Below are 20446 nucleotides of genomic sequence, written 5' to 3'. Positions count from 1 at the left end.
GGTCATAAATTCTCGGCAACAAGAAAGTTTGGTGACGTCATCAAAACCAGACAAAAGTGTTGCCGGTTCTAAAAACATCTAGAAACACAAGTACCAGAGTGAACAAGATTCCTGATAGGAATTGAAATATTTCTGAGTGAGTAGTATTATTTTATTGGATCTGAAAAAGAACCTTTATCAATCTTATGAACTATGAAAGATCCTGATGAATCTGTTTCAAGGGAAAAAATATAAACACATCAAATAATCCCCATAATAGTTTGAGTGGTCGTAACTTTGTGCACAATTAAAAACAAATAAATTTGATATGCACGTTTGTAGAAATTGTTAGCTGCAATATGATCAAAAATCCCCGATTGCATTGACATACCAATTATTTGATGTCCTTCTGATATCAAATAATTTTGACGTTATGAAACACTAGTATTCGCGATATAATTAAAATTTTATGACAAAAGAAAAATATAGGGGGTTGAATAGACAACGACATAAAAATGAAAGACGAGAACCCAACTAAGACACTCTAGTGGATATGAACCCGGAGTTGGGAGGTACCAACTGGGGGGGGGGGGTGCACTTCTACCACAACAATGTAGTCGACAATTGACATCATGGGCTACACAAAAATGTGTGAAAACAATTGAACCGGAGTAGCTTTCTGCTGTCATCGAACTTAGTAAAAATTGTGTTAAAAGCCATAGCACGTTGTCCTAGTCAAGAAAGGTACGTCCTAGATAGGCCAAAGTATACATTTTTAACTGTGCAGCTTTGACCCCCCCATCCGTGGTAGCAAATCCACCATTGGAGAGGGATATGGCACATGCGCTACTACTACATGTAGTGAAAATATGTTGCGGACCTGAAAATAATAACAGAAAAATAATGATCTGTAGACCATTTCATTTTATATTCACTATAACTTTCCTGTTTCCGATGATTATTTCCTGGTAAAATGTGATACTTCATATTGCAAACCCATAACGTTTTAGGGTGCACCTTGTCAAAAAGTAACATCACGTGAAGCACAACTTTTCTGCTGCCACTCTGCTTAGGTATGTGTGCACAAATCGGCCTCACTCTGCTGGGGTTGCCCTAATCTGTCCCCACTTATAGATATTTACTAAAGAACAAAAGAACAAAACAAAATCATACAATATTTATTTAGAATTGATACCTGCGACCCAACATTAGGCCTAAAAAATGTTTGATTGGCGTAACATAAAAAGAAAATTAGGGTAGGTAGGTAAAAAAACCCCTTTAGGGTCGGGCCTAATTTAGGGTCGGTCGGGTTACGCCAATCAAACAATTTTTTAGGCCTTACTTAACCCTAACACCCATAAATACCACAAAATACCACGATGAAAACATGCGTGAATCACAGGGTCTGCGATGACGCAATCACCCTAAGTGCTATATTCTCACAGAATCGCTTGTTCATTGTTCTTTGTTCATCTTCTCTCATTTTTCGTTTCTTCTTTAACTTCCGATAGCAAAAAGCAGGGTTGGGTGTTAGGGTTAGTTGGTCCCTACTTTGACTGCAGCATCTCTTAGTTTGGCTACACCCTGAGTGGTACTAATAATATCGCAGACTGGGGTCGGAGTAGGACCAATTGGTTTTGGGACGCAGGTATTAATGCAATCTGAGATTTACTCTATAATTTGTTTTGTAAATATGCACCATTGTTTATCTATACCAGATTTAAGTGGGGCTAGAGTGTGGCGGCCCCACTAGAGTGAGACCGGTTTGGGGACTGATACCTTACAAAATGTTGATTTTCAGATAACGCTGCGAGTTCTATTCACAATGTAACCGTTATTGCGGGAGAAGACCTCTATCTTGAATGGTTAAACGAAGATCCTATTCATGTCCACTGGAATAAAGATAGCACCGCCGTTACAGATCGAGAAGGAACAATATTCATACCGGAAAAGGGGCTGCTAGTTTTGAACAGTGAATGGAAAGACCGTGGGTATTATACCTGTGTGGTGATTACCAGACATAGTGACGTCATGGAGCGGGTGTTTAAGGTTGAAGTGGTTCCATCCATGAATATGAGTCAGAACACTGGAGAGGGTATGTAATTGATTTTAAAGATCATTTTGCTATCGAAGAGGTTACGTAGCACCTTATTGGATCACGCCCCGGGATCAAGCGCCTTAATAAATGCACCACTATATCAACTGCCAGAAGAGGGTAAGTGCAATAGCTGCACTGTGAACATTTGGCAATTTACACACGGTATGTTGTGCTAATCTACACATGGCATCTACACGTACATGGCAGCTGCACATGGCAGCTATTGCACTTACCCACTTCTGGCCTTGGACTGAGCAGTCGATATGCCATAGTTTTTATGTTGTGATCATTTTGATTGTGACTCAGATCAAGGAAATGCCACTATATCCAACCAGGGAGATGCCTCCCTTATCCAATATCAATGGCGGCATCAGTATTATTTTGGAGGGGTGGGTGGTATTGGGGAAATTCAATTTTGGAGAGAGGGGGGCTTTGCTAGAATGCGTTACCGATTAAACATTTTGGCTGTCCTAGGCGACTACTGCAGCTTTTGAAATCTGACTTTTTACAATTGAAAATCGGACGCATCACATACTGGTCTATCTCGAAAAACACGTATCTAGAAAATCGCAATTGAAATTCTTCGCATTTTGTAAAAATCATAAATGGTTCAAATTTAACATTTTATAACTAATTATTTAGGTCTGTAATTTGTCAAATTGGAAGAGCTCCATAAAAAGAACTATAATACCAATTTCTCAGAAAAGTCAAAAATTCAAGATAGACCAGTATGTGATGCACCCGACAAAATGCTTGTTATTTTTTTCAACAAGCTCGCAGAGCTACAAATGAGGTGTCAATAATTTGCTCAATACTTTTTTGGTTTATGGTATCAATAGTATGATGCAAAATAACCCAATTTCATGCCTGATTTTATAAATACTACGCAAACAAATATATAGACGCATTAGGGTTAAATCTGATATTTCCGAGAAAACAAAAATGTACCTTTTTTATTTACTTGAGAAAATGAATTCTAAAGTGAAATGGAGTAACTATATATTTTGTTAATTTCAACATATATTTTATTCTTTAGATGTCCACGGCTCTATTCGTAATGTAACCGTTTTCGCTGGTGAAGATTTACATCTTGAATGGCTCAATGCAAACCCTTCTCATGTCATCTGGATTAAAGACAATGTTACCATTATTAGCAGCAACGTTGCAGCTCGAGAAGAAAGAATCGTCACAATACCGGAACTAGGACTAATTATACTGAACAGCGAATGGGAAGACCAAGGGCTTTATACCAGTGTGGTGATCACCAGTCAAATGTACGTTAGGAAGCAAATGTTTAGGGTAGACATCGCCACTCAAACCATGGATGCGGATGAGAACATTGAAGAAGGTAACTTTATCTTCCTGCACAGCCAAATCCAGTAGGGACGTAGCGTGTTATTAATAGGCGGGGGCCCGAGCAAATGTACTCGATACCGGGCCAATATGATGCAGACCGGTAAAATATGTTTCAACAACTCCTCCTATATCTTTGTACGGAAGCCAACCGTTGTTTACTGGAGTTCATCATCATCAGTCGGCTGCGGAGCAGGCGACTACAAGCTTTCTCCAACTAATGCGATCTTGGGCAAGCGAAACAATTTTGTTTGGCTGCAGCATCCCTTCAGTATCTCCCAGGAGCTGCTGTACATACTGTAAGTACAGTGTGCGCGGCCGTCCCGGTTTCCTCTTCCCATGTGGTGGAATATAAAGCGCATATTCTTTCACAGGCTCGTCATCTTCAAGACGCAGTATATATTTGAGTTGATGAATCTTGACTCTGGCAACCAGTGGAGTGGTGTTGGTCAGGTTGTAGATGGTTTCATTTGGAATCCGATCCACACGCTTGATGTTTAACATGAATCTGTAGCAAGATGTTGCAAATGCATTGATCTTGTTTTCCATGTCCTTGGTAATTACCCATGACTCACACCCGTACAGAAAGACAGTAACACACGTTGTCTGAAACAGCTTGATTTTTGTTTCGATTGGCAGGGATGGGCTTCTCCAAAGGCGTTCCAGTTTCCTGAAAGCTGCCCAGGCTAGTGCTTTTCTTCTTTTTAGGTCTGCAACACTAGAGCCCATCTTGGAACCCAAATACTTGAAGTCTGTGACATGGTTAATGGTACTACCAAAGACTTCAAGTGCTGGTTGGGAGTTACAGTTTGCAGTCACATATTCTGTCTTAGGTGCGCTGATGACAAGGCCTAGATCTGCTGCTGCAGTTGCAGTCCTAGTATTAAGCTGTGACTGGGTCCGGGCTATGGAAGATTCCAACAGGGCAATATCATCAGCAAAATCCAGGTCATTCAGCATCTTGGCAGGATACCTGCTTGACCGACGTGGGTAGGTAACAATTCCAGCATCGATTCCAGAGGTTGATTTCATCAGAAGGTAGTCTACCAGGATAATGAACAGGAATGGTGCCAACACATCACCCTGAATCACTCCAGTTGTTACTGGGAAAGGCTCTGAGATACTGTCATCTGCCATAACGGCACTATTGGAGTCTTTGTAGAGCATCTGGGTGGCATTGACCACAACCTTTGGTATTCCATAATGCCGCAGCACTGAAAACATGACGGACCTGTTGATGGAGTCGAAGGCTTTTTTGAAGTCCACAAACGTGACTGTTAAGGAGTTGGTACTCCTTGAAGCCTTCCAAGATGTTTATTTGCTGAGCACAGCTGCGACCCGATCTAAAGCCAGCCTGGTTACTTCTCAGTAAAGGATCAATGTGAGGTCGGATCCTGTTCAGAAGGATCTTGTTGTACACTTTTGCGGCAATGGACATAAGCGAAATACCACGGTAGTTTGTCATGAGAGAGAGGTCACCTTTCTTTGGTAGAGGAATGATTACATTCGTAACCCATTGACGAGGCGGTGTCAGCGTTGAGAATACTGAGAAGAATTCGAGAATCATATCAATCATGCTATCCCCTCCTCCCTGAAGTGCTTCTGCAGTTATAGCACAGTCCAATTCTGCTGCCTTGTTGGACTTCATGGCTGCTATTGCTTCGACTACTTCTTCACGAGTTGTCAGTGATAATAGGAAGATCTTCAACAGCTGGTGCAGGAAGTTCTGAAGCTGCTGTGCCACTGTCGTTGTTAAGGATTGAGCTAAAATATTCCTTCCATTCCTCAAGCAGTTCATGGTCACTGGTTGGAGCTGATCCATCTCTCTTTTTGACTTTCACCCCTTTCCTTGAGTTCTTTCCAGAAAGCGAGTGTATAATGTTCCAGGTGGTGGTATAATTCCCCATCTCGTCGGCCAGCTTCAGGTCTTCCATCTGCTTATTGAGGGTAGCAAGCGTATCAGATTTATAAGAGTTGTTAAAGGTCCGTAACCCGATCGACAGCATCATCCCCCGATTTTTTTCATTGTTGATGAGGTTTTGGTATCACATGATAGATACTATTTTTCTCATTACTATCCTGAAATTTGACGCTCCAAGTCGATGTATTTCCGGAGAAATCATGAAACACAGCGGCTTTTACAGGTTACCAGTTTGTAAATACTAGAACTTACTTCGGATTTGTGGGTACGGAATGAATTGCGAATCATGAGTCTCCTCAACAGCTACTTTGGTTTCGCGTCATACACATTCTGTGAAAAAAGCGAAGCACACTAACTGCTGAGGAGACGGTGCGCCGTATATATTTATAAAACTTCCACGTCGGACGTAGTGGGCCGAATAGCTCAATTAGTTAGCGCATCATGCTTCACCCGTGAGGTACCCGGTTCAAAATCCGGTATCGGAAGATTTTTTTCCTCTCCATTTTTAACCCAAACCTTTTTATATTCATTTGAAATGTACATATTGCAAGGGGAAATATATTTTGTTTCCTTTTTTTCTGAAACGGTACGAAAAAAACAACAAATATTTTCCGTTCAATACGGGCCGGGCATTGTACAGCATGTCAGCATTCGTCATACGAACGGGAATTGTTGTTGTTGCTTGCCTGCCCAGAATGCAATTCACGTATACCAAGGTATTGGATTGCAAATTTGGCTATTTATTCACATTTACGCTGAAAATGCTCTCGTTTTTTCACAAAGCAGCATAAAGGGGGCGATATTTGATATTATTATGTAATTTTAAAGACAATCCATATCCAAAACCAATAGGTTTACCCCCTTTAAGGCTGGTGTTCAAGTTCAAGTTTAAGTCTGATGGTTGCATCTGATACCCAACTTGGTAGTCCGCATGGCTCTTGCTTTCCAATAACTTTCTCAGCAACTTCACGAACGGCTGTTTCGAAGGTCTCATACCTATCAGAGATGGGTGTGGTGTCATCCATGCTCAAGACCTGGAATCTGTTTGATAGCTCCAGCTGAAATTCCTCCTTTGTATCAGGATCTTGCAATTTCTTCCAGTTGAATTTTGGTCTCCTGCAAGGTTTTCCTTTGCTAGTTCGCAGACTGGCAGCTAGACGGACGCTCACAATACGATGATCGGAGTCCACTTCTACCGAGTTGTATGCCCGACAGTTGCGGAGAGAATTTACCCACTTGCTGTTTATTAGTATGTGATCTAACTGTGCATGGGTTGATTCAGCTGGATGGGTCCAAGTCCAGAGACGGTTCCTGGGTTTCGGGAATCTCATCTGGGCCGGTCTGAGATTGTACTCCTGGCAGGTGTTGACCAGATGCTCACCATTGTCATTGGTTGAATCATGGTAGCAATGTGGACCAATGACCCAAGAATGGGAAAGATGACTATCTGTTCCTATTCTGGCATTAAAATCGCCGAGGATGAGATGGATGTTGTGCCTTTTCATACCATCCAGGTGGTCAGATAGAGATGAATAGAATTCCTCCTTGTCAGAAGATGTTGCGCACTCAGTGGGTGCATATACAACAGTGATGCTAAGCTGAGGGTTGCCATGGAATGTTGCAAATAGTATCCTTTCGGAAACAGCTTCAACACTCTTAAGACATCTGTGAATGTGCTTGGACATGACCAGACCAACTCCTCCGTGCCTTTGCTTGGTAGCAGAACTGAATAATAAAACCCAGTTCCTATCATCTGACCAAAGTTCATCGGTTGGGCTTGGTGTAATGAGACGATGTTCTTGAATTCCGGCAATGTCAATACCTGCATCAGCACAGCCCATGAATAGCTGATGCATTTTCCCTTGTTGATTTACAGTACGGACATTATAAGTAGATAATACAGGAGGTTTGAAGGTAGACAGGCGAAAATAATCAGGGCCAACAGTTCGTGATGGTGTGCCGAGTTCCCGCTGGTCCGTCATGAAGTCAACAGTAGACTGCCGCTCATCTACCCTCTGTGTTTTCAAAGATTTGCTTGTAGTTTTCGTAATCATAAATTTTGCTGGGAATTATTTTGGTCCAGTCCCAGCAGCTTTACGGGTGATCAGCCCTGTTTCAGCTTATTTCTGGACACACAGCAGCCGAGATCTACCAATATGCAGTAGTTCGCCCCTGATCTGGAACATGTTGGCCAGTGTTGGAAGGTTGACCAATGATGACATGTTCAACACCAGCCTAATGACCGTTGAGAAGTAAATCTTCCTCTTCCGCTCTTTGGCCTAAGATAAAGATTTAGAGCCATTGGGATAGGCTACTCCATTATGAAGAGAATCACTACCATCATTGACCCCTTAGAATACTCAAGAAAATGAAGATGGAGTTTTGATGTTCATGGCAAAGGACCTTGGAACTAAACTAGCCCTACCAGAAAAACAGCACCCGATCTTACCGCACTGTTCTCCAGCAGTTTAAGGACAAAGTCCGGCCGGAACATAACTCACAAGTGCTCTTGAAAGACCTGGTATTAAACCTAACCTAACAAATGCCTGAACACCATAATATGAGTAACTAGAAGGAGAAAGAACGGAGCAATATCTCATAATGATTGTGTCGCTGGCTGTACTGTCTACATCGTTACAGTAGCAAAAACAAATGGCCAAGACATTTGAACATACTGGCCATTGAACCCGATGGTTTCCTCCGCCCTAAAGCTGGCATGTTCAGCAACTGAGCTAGGGAGGCAGAGGGAGCTCATTCCCTCACTCTGGTAAAATACCAGCCCGCACCTGGGAGCACCCAATGGGAAATCCAACACCAGAAACAGCATGTTAAATATTGATTCTTTGCAACGGGGTTGCAGGTGTTGGCAAAGGTAATTTTCAGCTCCCCGACACTGCAGTAGTGTCTCCCTTTTACTGGAGTTAAACCTACGTTATGTGACACAAAACACTGACAAATAAAAGTTTAGCTTTGTGAAGAAACTTATATAATTATAGTAATGCCTTATCCTACAACTGACGGGTAATAACGGAGATAATAACATGAATAATACAAACTTTTCGCTGAACAAGGAATGACCTTTGACCTGACCTACGGTCAAGTCAACACTAATTGAATTAGTCTTAGACCTCCAGTCGTTTTGTTAACCTAACTACAGTTAATCCTTGATGAATCCACACTTTTAATGTAGCGTATACGCGAACGCGAACGCGAGCGAGACTACGCGTTACGCGAGAGCGCATAAAGTTGTCTGGAACTTTTGTGCGTGTGCAAGCTTGCAAGGTTTTTTTTTCAGGTAGCGGCTAAACATTGCCGTTTTACGGGCCGTTTTATTCTGTAGGCCATAGTTTTATTGCTGATATCAACAGAGAAATCATCGATGTTTTTGTAAAGATGAGTGGCAATGATTAACTGACACTCCTTGTGAAATAATCATGAAATATACGATCTTTAGCTTCTTTTCTTGTTGAAAGGGCTTTAATCATGTTTCTCGGGCAGCCCCTCGCGAAGTAAACCACGCAGACGACGCGGCCGTATCGTTGTTAAACGGCGATGAACAACGGTGAAACATGATTGAATCCCTAAATATTTCCCCTTTGACAGCCAGTTCATGATACGGCCCTGGACAAAACAATGGCATTTTGAAATACAGAAACCATAATTAACAGGGGCGGATCCAAGATTGACAAGGGGCGCAGAGACTACTGATAAGGCATTAAAATGTACAAAGTTTAAGCATACTTTCCTATGTTTTGGGCAATTTTAGGGGTCATCACGTATGTGGATCTGCCCCTTAGGTGGTAGTTGAGACGAAATGCGGTAACTCAGTAAATTGGCCGTGTTTAATAATGTACCCAATTTTGTTTCAATGAAAAGATATATGCGGATATCCTCGTGCACGTGGTAAAATTGTTGGCGGGAAAATATCGGAACACGGGCAATCACCTTGGATGGTTATGGTGTGGTCGAAGGATTTAAGAAGACCTGTTTGTGGTGGGGTATTGTTAAACCACAGATGGATTGTAACTGCAGCTCATTGTTTTTCACCACCACGAGGACTTAACATCTCGGACACGTAAGAAGAACTATAGTAGAGTGTTTGCGATTTCCAAGCGTACGTATCACATGCCCGCGTATCTATTCAAAATCCCGTCACATGAGAGTGATTTTGAATAGATGCCTTGGCGTATGATACGTACTTTTGGAAGTCGCAAGCTATCTGGTAACACGCTGGCGAAGTGACGTAATAAATCGGATTAATTACCATAGCAATAGGTCAAAACAATTTTGAATATATCGCGCTGCACTACAAGCAGGTTGCACTCATTACCTATGTATGTCTGCAATCATAGTATTGAATAAAATGCCGCTCTTTTCAAAGATACTAATCTTACAGGTGCGAGTGATCAGCATGATAATTATGGTTCAATGCAGAGGTAGCGCGTGAACGTTCTAGTGCAGCGCGGTATAATCAAAAATTGTTTTCACCTATTGCTATGGTAGTTAATCGATTATTACGTCACTTCACCAGCGTATTACTTTAAACTCTCTATCTAGTCTACAATGAAAACATGTTCGTGGCGGAACCCGTCTAAAATATTTTTAAGACGGAAATGGGACTGACTATAATTGTAGAACGAATTAAAAAGACTAGTTTGAGTATGACGACCAGACCAAAAATGATGTACTGCGCTAGTTCTCAATGCAAACTTTAAAAACCGGGCAATAAACAGACACGTCATTTATCGGTATGACATTGGCGCTGCCCTATTTAAATTTGCACTGAAGTGCTATCTCAGTTTTGGTGCACCGATGTGCATCATGTGCTATAATAATCACAATTTCGAGCATAGACGTTTAGGCAAGAAGTACAAGAAGCTGTGTAATTTATATTATGACAAACATGCAACGATTTAAGCTACAGGAGCCTTGTATTTTTTAGTGCAAACTCTAATTGAAATCATGCAATTGCGTTGCACTAGCTTTTTGTATACACTTCATCCCATACCGTTGTGCAGAGCTACTACGGTATGGGTTCCCTGTACTAGTACTGCGCAGGTCAGCAGCCAATCACGTCGCGCCTTTGCCCTGACGTCAGACGCAAACTAGTCTTTTTAATTCGGTCTTCAATTATAAGTCACAGCATATCGTTTATTGTTCAGTGATGGTAACGCCGTATATAAAGTTGCCGAATTTGGCTAAGCATTGTCAACTCGGACGCCAAACCGTCAATATAGTAACATTTGATTTGATCCGAAGAAGGGCTACATACCTTTATAAAATGTTGACACGATTATGTAGCAAATGTATGAAATTATACATAAATGTGTTTTACTTACCATATTTTGAAGAAAAATATATGTAAAATAACAATGCAAAGATGACCAATTCTTCCCTTGACTACACGCATTTGTGAAGATATTTCCTCTGTTTTTTAATAATCAAGCGCTCAAAGGTCATATATGACGTAATGTTGTGTTTCCTTAGCTGTATAGTGATGCTTTCTGAGCAAGTTGAGTGTCGACGTACACATTCTCTATTAGCGAAAATTAACTTAACTGTGGTTTGTCCAGGTATATTTACGGGAAAAACTCGTCCCCGGCTGACAATATTTCAGGGCGTCCGTCGGACGAGCTGGTTAGGAAAGTAGCACGCCCGATGACAGTAGCCTGTCGCGGACGGGCACCATTTTACACATTAATTATTTTATTCACTACCGTCAACGTACACTATTGGTTGGTAAACCTTTCATCTCTTTACTAACATCAACACTTTTTTTAAAGACGGAACGGAGGTCATCGTTGGTCTGAAAACAGGCATCATCAATCCGGATTTTGACAAGGCAACTTATGACTCGGACATCGCTTTACTTAAACTCAAACAACCTGTTACATACACAGAGTACATTTCCCCTTGTAAGTATAGACGAATCCCACGAGCCAAGAGATGGTCAGCTTTGTTCGTTTGGATTGCGATCCAAGACGCCTTGGAGCGCATCGGAGCGCGTTGCACTTGCGCCGCTTCACGGGAGCGGTAAACGCTGCACGCCTATGATACTGGCGCCCGGGGAATGGCGTCGCGTAAAATGGATGGATGACCCCCAGGTATGGCCGCCAGTTAGGTGTAGGAATGTGGCTCGTCGGATTCGCCTATAGCCAAAGCATGGAATAGTTTTCCTGTATATTTTTATTACGTTCTTTGGCTCGACCAGGCTAGGAAATCAGCGGGAGCTAGCGGCTATTTAGCTCCAGTAAAATTATGAGAAAGGCCCTGAATGCCACTTAAATCTGGCCACTAAGGGCTATAATTTCGAGTCGGTCACCCACCTTTGTACAGTATTTTTGTGGGGCCTGAGAGTACATCAGACACACCAAATTGCATTCAGAATACGAGGAATGTCCTTCTAATATCAAATAATTTGTTTTGAAATTTGCGATATAATAAAAACTTTATGCCAAATTATTAAAAGGTGGTCGTGTGATTTTGCCCGGCCAGTCAGGCTAAGATTAAGCGGTAGCTAGGGGCTATTTAGCTCTATTATGAGAAAGCCCCTGAATGCCACTTAAATCTAGCCACTAGGGGCTATATTTTTTTGTGGGGCGTGAGAGCACATCAGACACACCAAATTGCATTTAGAATACAAGGAATGTCCTTCTGATATCAAGTAATTTAGATTTGTTGAATTCGCGATATAATACAAATTTTGTGGCAAATTTTCAAAATGTGGTCGGAATGCCAAGATAGAAATAAGGCTGAAAGGTTAAAAAGGGAAGTTTTAATTAGCTGCTCAAGAATGTAAATTAATGGGTCGTAGGTATAGTAAAATATCTTCTTAACGTCATGTGTATATACCTCCTTTTCAGTGTGTCTACCGAACGAAATACAGGCGCAAGCACTGATTAGAGCTGGCAAAAAGGGTTTCGTAACAGGATGGGGAGACATTGTGGACCAGGGAGATTACTCGAGGGATCTCAAACGGGTATGTAATCCACAAATTGACAGGATTCTTTTTCGTACACTCTTAAAATGGTCTTGTTGAATTTGACTAGATTCGTAGTAAAATAAAAGCTCACCAGATTTTATGTGAAATTGAATGAACCCATGTAGGCCTAATGTCAAATTTAACACTATTCTGGTGTAACTCCCTATTAACACTAGACGTGATTTTTGGATGAGAAAACGGACATTTTGGTGAGAAACGGCCAAAAAGGAAAGAATTTAAATTTTCTCATTCTTTTGGATGAGAAAATAATGTTTGTTTTGAGGTCAGCGGGGATTACCAGTTTTAATAAGACAATAATGATTGACACACACACCACAAAGTTTCTCATCGAAAAGAGTTTAAATAAAATTTAAATTCTTTACATTTTGGCCGTTTCTCACCAAAATGTCCGTTTTCTCGTTCAAAACTTTCTCTAGTGTAATAGAAAGTAAACAATCCAATCATGTTCTACTTTAAATATCATAAGTACCAGACAGACATGCTAAAACTAAAGTATGTGATCTGACTATTTTGGTAACCTAACAGGTATTTTTCACAGCGCTTTAGCAAAGAAACGTTCTAGCTGCTGTTTCACGGGATGATCTACATGCTCCAGAGGCAGCATGTTCTAACATCACAAACATTTCGAGGATTGAGAGCCAGAAATACTCAACTCACAATCACCTGCTCCCACAAAATGAGTATAAAGTCGTCAGGGCACTATTAGAAGATACAGACCGTTAATCATGATAAAATTTAATAGAAAACAAAAGACATTGTGGAGAAAATATTGATTTTTGAAAAGCAAAGTAGGAGCCAACTTTATGCTCATTTCGTGAGAGCTGGTCATAGTGAGTTTACGGCTTTCTGCACTGTAAATCCATTATCCATTCGGTAAATTGTTGTTTTTCTGTTGCTTAGGTACGCCTATCCATAATCGCCCAGGAAGATTGTGGCAATGCACATGCGCATAACAACCACGTAATAACCAGTACTATGTTCTGTGCTGAAGCCAATGGTCGAGATGCGTGCAGAGGAGATAGTGGAGGTCCATTTGCAATTAAGGTATGAAAAAAAATAAGTTTGCCGATAATAGATGACTGGAGTGGACCTTACAGAATACGTCACAAGGTAGCGTGGGCGGGGGAGGCCATTCTTTTCTTTTGAACTGAAGCACGTATTACAACCTTTGGCACATTTTATTACGATATGTTTCCAAATTACAATTAAGGGAACGGATAATGAAAATGTGTAGCACACCATGTACAGCCATGCGAAGAACAAATAAACTGCATAATAGTGACTTTTTAGTTCAAAAAGGGAATTTGACAATATTTGGTCTGCAATGTTATTTGAAAAAAAAAATGGACAAGAACCCGTACCAGACTAAACATATTAAACTTTAACATATTTGCACGATTTAAGTGCATGTGAACTGAAATCTTGTACGCTATTGTTGGAGTTTTGTATACCTGTCTTTATATCAAATTGGTATCTTGTATCATTTCGATCCTAGATGTAATGATTTTCAATATAATGCCCAATCTTACTATCTTAGGATGGTTCGCAGTGGTACCTTATTGGATTAGTCAGTTGGGGATATGGTTGTGCAGATCCTCTGTATCCAGGAGTTTATACAAGAGTTCACCGATTTAGACAATGGATTGATGACGTCATAAATGACGTCATGGAGACGTGTGAAGGTTAGATAAAAGCGCATTTTGATCCTTGGTGTGATGAATAATGCCCAATCTTACTATATATTTTAGGATGATTCACAGTGGTACCTTGTAATGTTGGATTAGTTAACATGATCATCATCGCCTACCCCTAGGACAGGTACATGCTGACTTCACATTTTGTATTTCCCGTCATGGTACTGATTTGGTGATGCCACTTCCGTGGATTGATAGCCTGAAGATTACGAAGCCTGTTCGCATAAATAGTATTGTTTAGCCATTTTAATTTCACGTTGTGCCTTGTTATCGGCAGCTTCGTGTACCCCTCATTGTTACCTGTTGAAAATGCTAGCTGCTTTTTTTTTGACAAGATGTTTGATTTTATTATATTACATCAAGAGTTTATTATTATTATTTAGACCTTTACTATGATGAGAGGGAAGAATGAATAGATATATGTTCAGGTTCAAGTGATATTGCTGCATATGATATTTGCTGCATATGATAATAATGATTCATTGACAATATATATATATTTTTTTACAGATAAAGAAATAAAGATTGGTATGTTGGAAGCTAGTGTATTGCAGTTACAAAAACAGCTACAGCAGCTTATGGGTAAATTACCGTTGCAGTCTATGACGTCAAAAAGGCATAGACCGAATGCAAAAGAACGTTCATCACGTGCAGAGGCGGATTTAAGGAAAAGGGCCCTGTCAGCAAAATAGCCCTGGGCCCGATAGTAAGAAGTTCAATTCATAGGCATACCCTGACTAGTTTCGGGGAGCTCAGGTGGGGGGGGCAAAGAAGCAATCGCACAGTGAGTATTAGTTCGGCTCAATTAAAGCGAGATATCTGCGCGCGCAGCGAGCGAAAATTGTCCGTTTTATACTATTTGAAGTAAAAGTTGATACACCTACACATTGGTTTAATTTTGCGCAGTATTTTCTACCAAAATCAAGGTTTTTACCGAATGTGTGCGTATTAACAGCACTAAAAAACAAGGAATATTTGTTTTTACTTTTTTTTTCTTTGTGTTATCAGGGGCCAATAATCCCCCACATCAGCCACGACACTGGTTCAAATACACGCAAAGCGTTCATCATGAACGCTGTGGAACGAAGCCGTATAAGGGTAGAGTCCAGGGAGCCACCTTTAGGCCCTGGTGGAGTCCAGGGGCAACGCTCCGGCAGGGGTCCAGGGGCGGAGGCCCCTTGAAGGTGATGGATTTGAGCGTTTTAATGTTGTGAATATAAATGGGGTTTCTTGTGTTCTATTTTTTAACATTCTTCTAAGTGGTCATTATAATATTGATGTGGATCAGGAACATTGTACTATTAGGGGGATGTCATTTTCTTCGGCAGGGGTCATGAATATGTCGGTGACCGGAGTCACTTTTATGAACCCCCCTATCGCGGGCAAAAAAATACGACCCCCCCCCCTATCTTGGGTCGAACATTTTTATGACCCCACCCCCTCTTCCGCCTACACAGACTCAAGACAAATTATTCATTGCCGGATCAAAAGCGAGGAGTGCACCAAAACTTTAGTATGCGGAGTGCGTTAAAATTTTGGTCGTGCGTGTAAAGAAGGCGTGCAGAGAGCGCATTAATTTTGCATTATATAACGAAAGATTGTGCACACATTTTGATTGTTAAATTAGAAAGAAAATTTTGAGTCACCAGCCAGTAGCGTAGCAAGCGGGAGCAGGGGGGAAGAGTGCCTCCCTGACAAAAAATTAAAGAAAAAGTGCCCCTCTGACAAAAAAAAAAAAATGAAAGAGAAAATCAGGAGGGCAAAGGAAAAGAATGGAATAAACTTCCCATCACAATAAGACAATCCTCTTCCATCGCGAGTTTTAAAAAGTCAATTGAGACCTATCTTTTTCCATGATGTGTTTTTACTTTGTTGATCTGTTATTTTATGACTTGTATTATGTAACTTTAAGGTTTGTACCTTTGTGTACCTTTAAGATGTTTTTATTTTTACTTTGTAAGCGCTACGAGCTTGCCATAAGGAACAGCGCACCAGAAGTTTTCTGTTATGTTATGTTATGTTAAAGAAAAGGGGCAAGGAGCCTTTTTTCTACCAAAATTCAGCCCGATCATTGGTCAAAATAGGGTAAAATACAAAATTTTTGCGCGCTACGCGCGCACATTGTACAGATAACGTCCTTTTCATCCTGATAAAGGGCAAAAATATTGTGTAATACCATATTTTTGCACATCGTCCCAATAAAGCCTTTTTGGGAAACTCGAAGACATACAGTCTCTATGTATTGTATGATGCAACTGTAATTTTTTTGTCTGTGCCCCCGAAATTTGATTTTGCCCCCCTGACCAAAAAAGCTGGCTACGCCCCTGTCACCTCCCCTGTTTTGGGTGTTAAAAAATTATAACCCCCCTATAAATTCTATGACCCCCCCAGTATATTCATGCCCCCACTTCCAAAGAAAATGACAGCCCCCTTATACAGCTTTATAATTTACAGTGTATAATGCAACCGAAAGTTAAATTAAGGAACTAACTGAAAGTCGTGGTGGATACGGAACACGTGCTTAAAATAACAAATACAATCCAGGGACTAGTTGGCACACAAACTCATTCTTGAGTAAAAGTGCCAAGTCAAACCAAGCAACCAATCACCAAGTGTAAATCTAAGTGTTTAGGGTTTCTGTAAGGGAACAACACAAAAATTCGATGAAGCCCTATAAACGAAAGTCCTTTCGTTAGTGGGGGAGGGGGTCAGAAAGTCCGATTACGTTTGTAAAAAAGTAGTTAAAACATCGGTCAACGTTGATATTTTTCAGGGATTTAATACATCATTTTCAAATTTTAGTATTTTCCAAAGTACGATTTGACATTTTACAGTGGTTTCTTCAAAATGATTTCAAATCAAAATGGAGTGCAGTACTCGCAACGTGCAACGTCATGTAAGTTCATTTTTAAAGCAGCTGTCCCAGCAAACACAAAACGTTTTTAAAACGTTTTAAAGATGTTATATTTTGGCGTTTTGGTTTTGGCAAAAACGTTTTAATAACATTAAAATGTCGGGAACTTCGATATCTGGGAATTGCGACTGAAAAAGGTCACGATTCACACAAGTGGTATTTATCATCTCTACGAACTGAATTGACATAGGTCAGTTTATTTCCCGGCATTTGGTCACATTAAATTAATATGATAAAATATTTTTTTATGGAATTAGAACTATTCTATAGTAAATCAGTTTACCATGTAACTGATGATGCATAATATGCAGGATATTAATCATCTTGCTATCACAAGGCGCACAGTGTCATCGCCCCGATATCTTCATGGCAGAAATCGCCATGGTATATGTTGAATCCATAGCCACCCATGGCCATTTTATTCCGACCTGTTTAATAGTTTTGAGATGCATAATGGGCTGAGGGACATCCGACTAAGGCTATTGACAATAGCCCGGTGACTGACCTCTCTCTCTGTGTGAGTGAGCATGGTATGCGCCATGAGGTCATCTGCTTTTAGACTGCCTCCACGAGTGTCCTACGCTGCGCTATAGTTCGGCACATATAAAATCAGAATTTTTGTCAGTTTTTGAGCTCAATACGCACGGTTCTTTCGCAATACGCAAGCTAACGACTATCATATCCTTTCAACACATATATTCAAGTGCAAGGAAAAAATATGGCTTCTTTAGAATAACAAATTATGGGAGTTATTCATCATTTTCTACCCCGGTATCCAAAGATTTATCGTCTGAATATCAAATCGTGCATAGCACATTCACGTGTATCGATCCCGGTATTGATTTTAGTGTCTCTGCTGTACCAAGTAATTATTAACCAGGCGATGTCGGTGTAAGGCGTGGCTTTTTACTTCCGCAAATGGTCGTAGTGATTATCATCTCTTCTCAAATAAATTGTGACCTAGGTCACGACATTTAACCTCATCCCCCTGGTTATTATAAAGATCATGAAAACGTTATGTATGAAAACACACAACAAAACTACTAAAATGTTTTCAAAATGTTATTGTAAAGAACATTATGTTAGAGTATTTGCAGGAGGTTATCAAAAAATGTTTTTAAATGTTTAATATGAAAACGTTTTTTACCCTTTATATAACCCAACATTTAAACGTTTTCTGGCAACCTTTTCTAACCTTTGGCGAATGATGTCGAAAACGTTTTGTGTTTGATACCACATTCTTTTTTATTTGAAAATCCAGGGAGCCCTATGTTTTTTTCCGTGTCAAAAAAGATAACGAAGAAAAATATTTTAAAATAGAATGCAATATTCGTTTCTTCCAAAAACGTGATCAATATCCTGTCACATCCACTACACAACCCCATGCACCATAGCGACGGCCCCTATATATGAATACGGGTTGGAATTTTCGATATTTGTCACTTACGTTAGGGGGGAGGGGGTTAGCCTTCTAACGAAAGGACTTTCGTTTATAGGGCTTCATCGAATTTTTGGGTTGTTCCCTAACAGGGACTAGTCGCTAGAAAATGCTATAGGTCCATGGTGTCACGCAACACCAAAATGGCACGTATTGATAAAAATATCAGATCCTGGATCAATAGTTTTCATATCATATCACCATTCACCGAAGTAATTGAACCCTTTGTTTAAAAAATTGTGATTAAAAACATGTACATCTAAGTTTCAAACAGCACTATGAAAGCAAAATTAAAGGAAAATATGTCCTGTACATGTATTATATTAGCTACTCATTATTTTAAATACATGGTGTTATCATACGCATAATTATATCACTCATTATCGGTACAAGTTCTTAGTTAATATATGCTAATACCTTTCTTTACTTTCAGGAACCGGCTGCGAAGAACCCGTCATACCAATAGACGGTTTCAAAATTGGTGACCGATATGAGATAGGCAATAGGGTGACATTTGGCTGCAATTCTGGGTATACACTTGAAGGTTCGGAATCCCGAGTTTGTATGGAGCGTAAAGAATGGAGTGGATGTCAACCGGTCTGCAAACGTAAGGATTTTCATATAAGCATCTCTGGCACCTTACGAAAAGAGGGTCCGAGGGTTACATAATATACTACTGTGGATGGGTGTGTGCTGAGAGAAGGGGTGTAGTGTGGTGTGGTGTGGGGATGAGTGGTGGGTATAGTGTAAACTAGATATAATCATGATAATAAAGAAGTGATTTATTATTAGGCGTGTAGGGCAGGGACGGATTTCAAAAGGGGGCGATTCTGACTTGAGAAGGATCACCGAATGTGTAAATATGGCTGCGAAACAGGAGGTTGTCTGAGGGAGGTGGTGCTCTTTGAAAAGTTGAAACTTTTTGAAAATGAAGACCCTATTGAAATTGAACCATTTTGTGGATGGACTATTTTTCACTATTATTGTTATGATATTGGTTTGAAGCCTTACAATTATTGATCCCATGAAAATGGCAGACATCAGGCCAGAACGTATACAGGAGTATTTCACCTTAAAGGCATGGATAATCTTGCAAATATTGGATAACTTTCCCTTAGGGTATCCAATATGTCATGCATTGGTAGGACTTCAACTGGTATATATACTAGCCAGTTTATAATCTCATTTCTACATCGGTTTTTTTCAAAGTGTATCTTTAAACCCAAAGTGTAGCCATTTATTTTATCCATACGCATGCAGGGTGGTAGCTGCTGTTGCAAAAGTGCACATTCGTTCCGTTTCTGATTTGATTTTAGCTCCCAAGACTCTAACTGACATCGCAGGTGATATACGTCGAGATTTCCTTGACAAATTTGAATTATTCACCAATTCTAGTATGGGACGATCTGCCAGGGGGCGACTCGGCAGAGGGAACAGCGTTGGACTCGATCTGGTGTTTGCCTTCGATAAATCCTCCAGTGTTGGAAGAAGGAACTTTCAGAAAGGCTTGAATTTTACTAAGAATTTAATTGAAGAATTTGGCGTTGATCATGAAAGTAAGCACATTATTATAAAGCCTACGTAATTTTGTTTACTTTTTTTGTCATAGGCTTAAAGCAGGACTTATAATTTTCTTTTTATCAAGAGAATTAGTAATGGAACCAATTTTGAAAAAAAAAACTTCTATGCTAATAAATTTGGTACTCACCGGCGTGCTTTCTTCGGCTCAACTTACCGGCGTCGTCAGCTGATTTAATGTAATGAAATGTAATGTAATGTAATGTGATGTAATGTAATGTAATGTAATGCAATGTAATGTAATGTAATGTAATGTAATGTAATGTAATGTATACATTGTAATGTAATGTAATGTAATGTAGGCCTAATGTAATGTAATGTATCGTAACGTAACGTGAGTGGCGACATAACAGATTGATCTTCAAAACGACTCGGATATTCTGATCAAATATAGAAACTCATCAAATTCGACTCGTTTAAAGGGCATTCTAAGACATGTGATTTGTTGACCCCAATTTTGTACATTTC

The 20446-nt window shown here is 40.2% G+C and overlaps 1 protein-coding gene across 1 annotated transcript in view; it reads left to right on the top strand.

Moving 5' to 3' along the window:
* Positions 1–20446, top strand: part of LOC140139191 (ovochymase-like) — a 37301-nt gene that overhangs the window by 476 nt on the left and 16379 nt on the right. The window contains exons 2-12 of the mRNA XM_072160972.1: positions 1781–2074; positions 3114–3425; positions 9228–9426; positions 10514–10518; positions 11135–11266; positions 12215–12330; positions 13255–13398; positions 13892–14036; positions 14559–14630; positions 18834–19007; positions 19717–19956. Of these exons, the coding sequence (XP_072017073.1) occupies positions 1781–2074; positions 3114–3425; positions 9228–9426; positions 10514–10518; positions 11135–11266; positions 12215–12330; positions 13255–13398; positions 13892–14036; positions 14559–14630; positions 18834–19007; positions 19717–19956 (1833 nt within the window). The remainder of the gene's footprint in view (positions 1–1780; positions 2075–3113; positions 3426–9227; positions 9427–10513; positions 10519–11134; positions 11267–12214; positions 12331–13254; positions 13399–13891; positions 14037–14558; positions 14631–18833; positions 19008–19716; positions 19957–20446) is intronic.

This window comes from Amphiura filiformis, chromosome 18, assembly GCF_039555335.1.
Source record: "Amphiura filiformis chromosome 18, Afil_fr2py, whole genome shotgun sequence".
Lineage (NCBI taxonomy): Eukaryota > Metazoa > Echinodermata > Ophiuroidea > Amphilepidida > Amphiuridae > Amphiura > Amphiura filiformis.
This window is presented reverse-complemented; position numbering and strand designations above follow the sequence as displayed.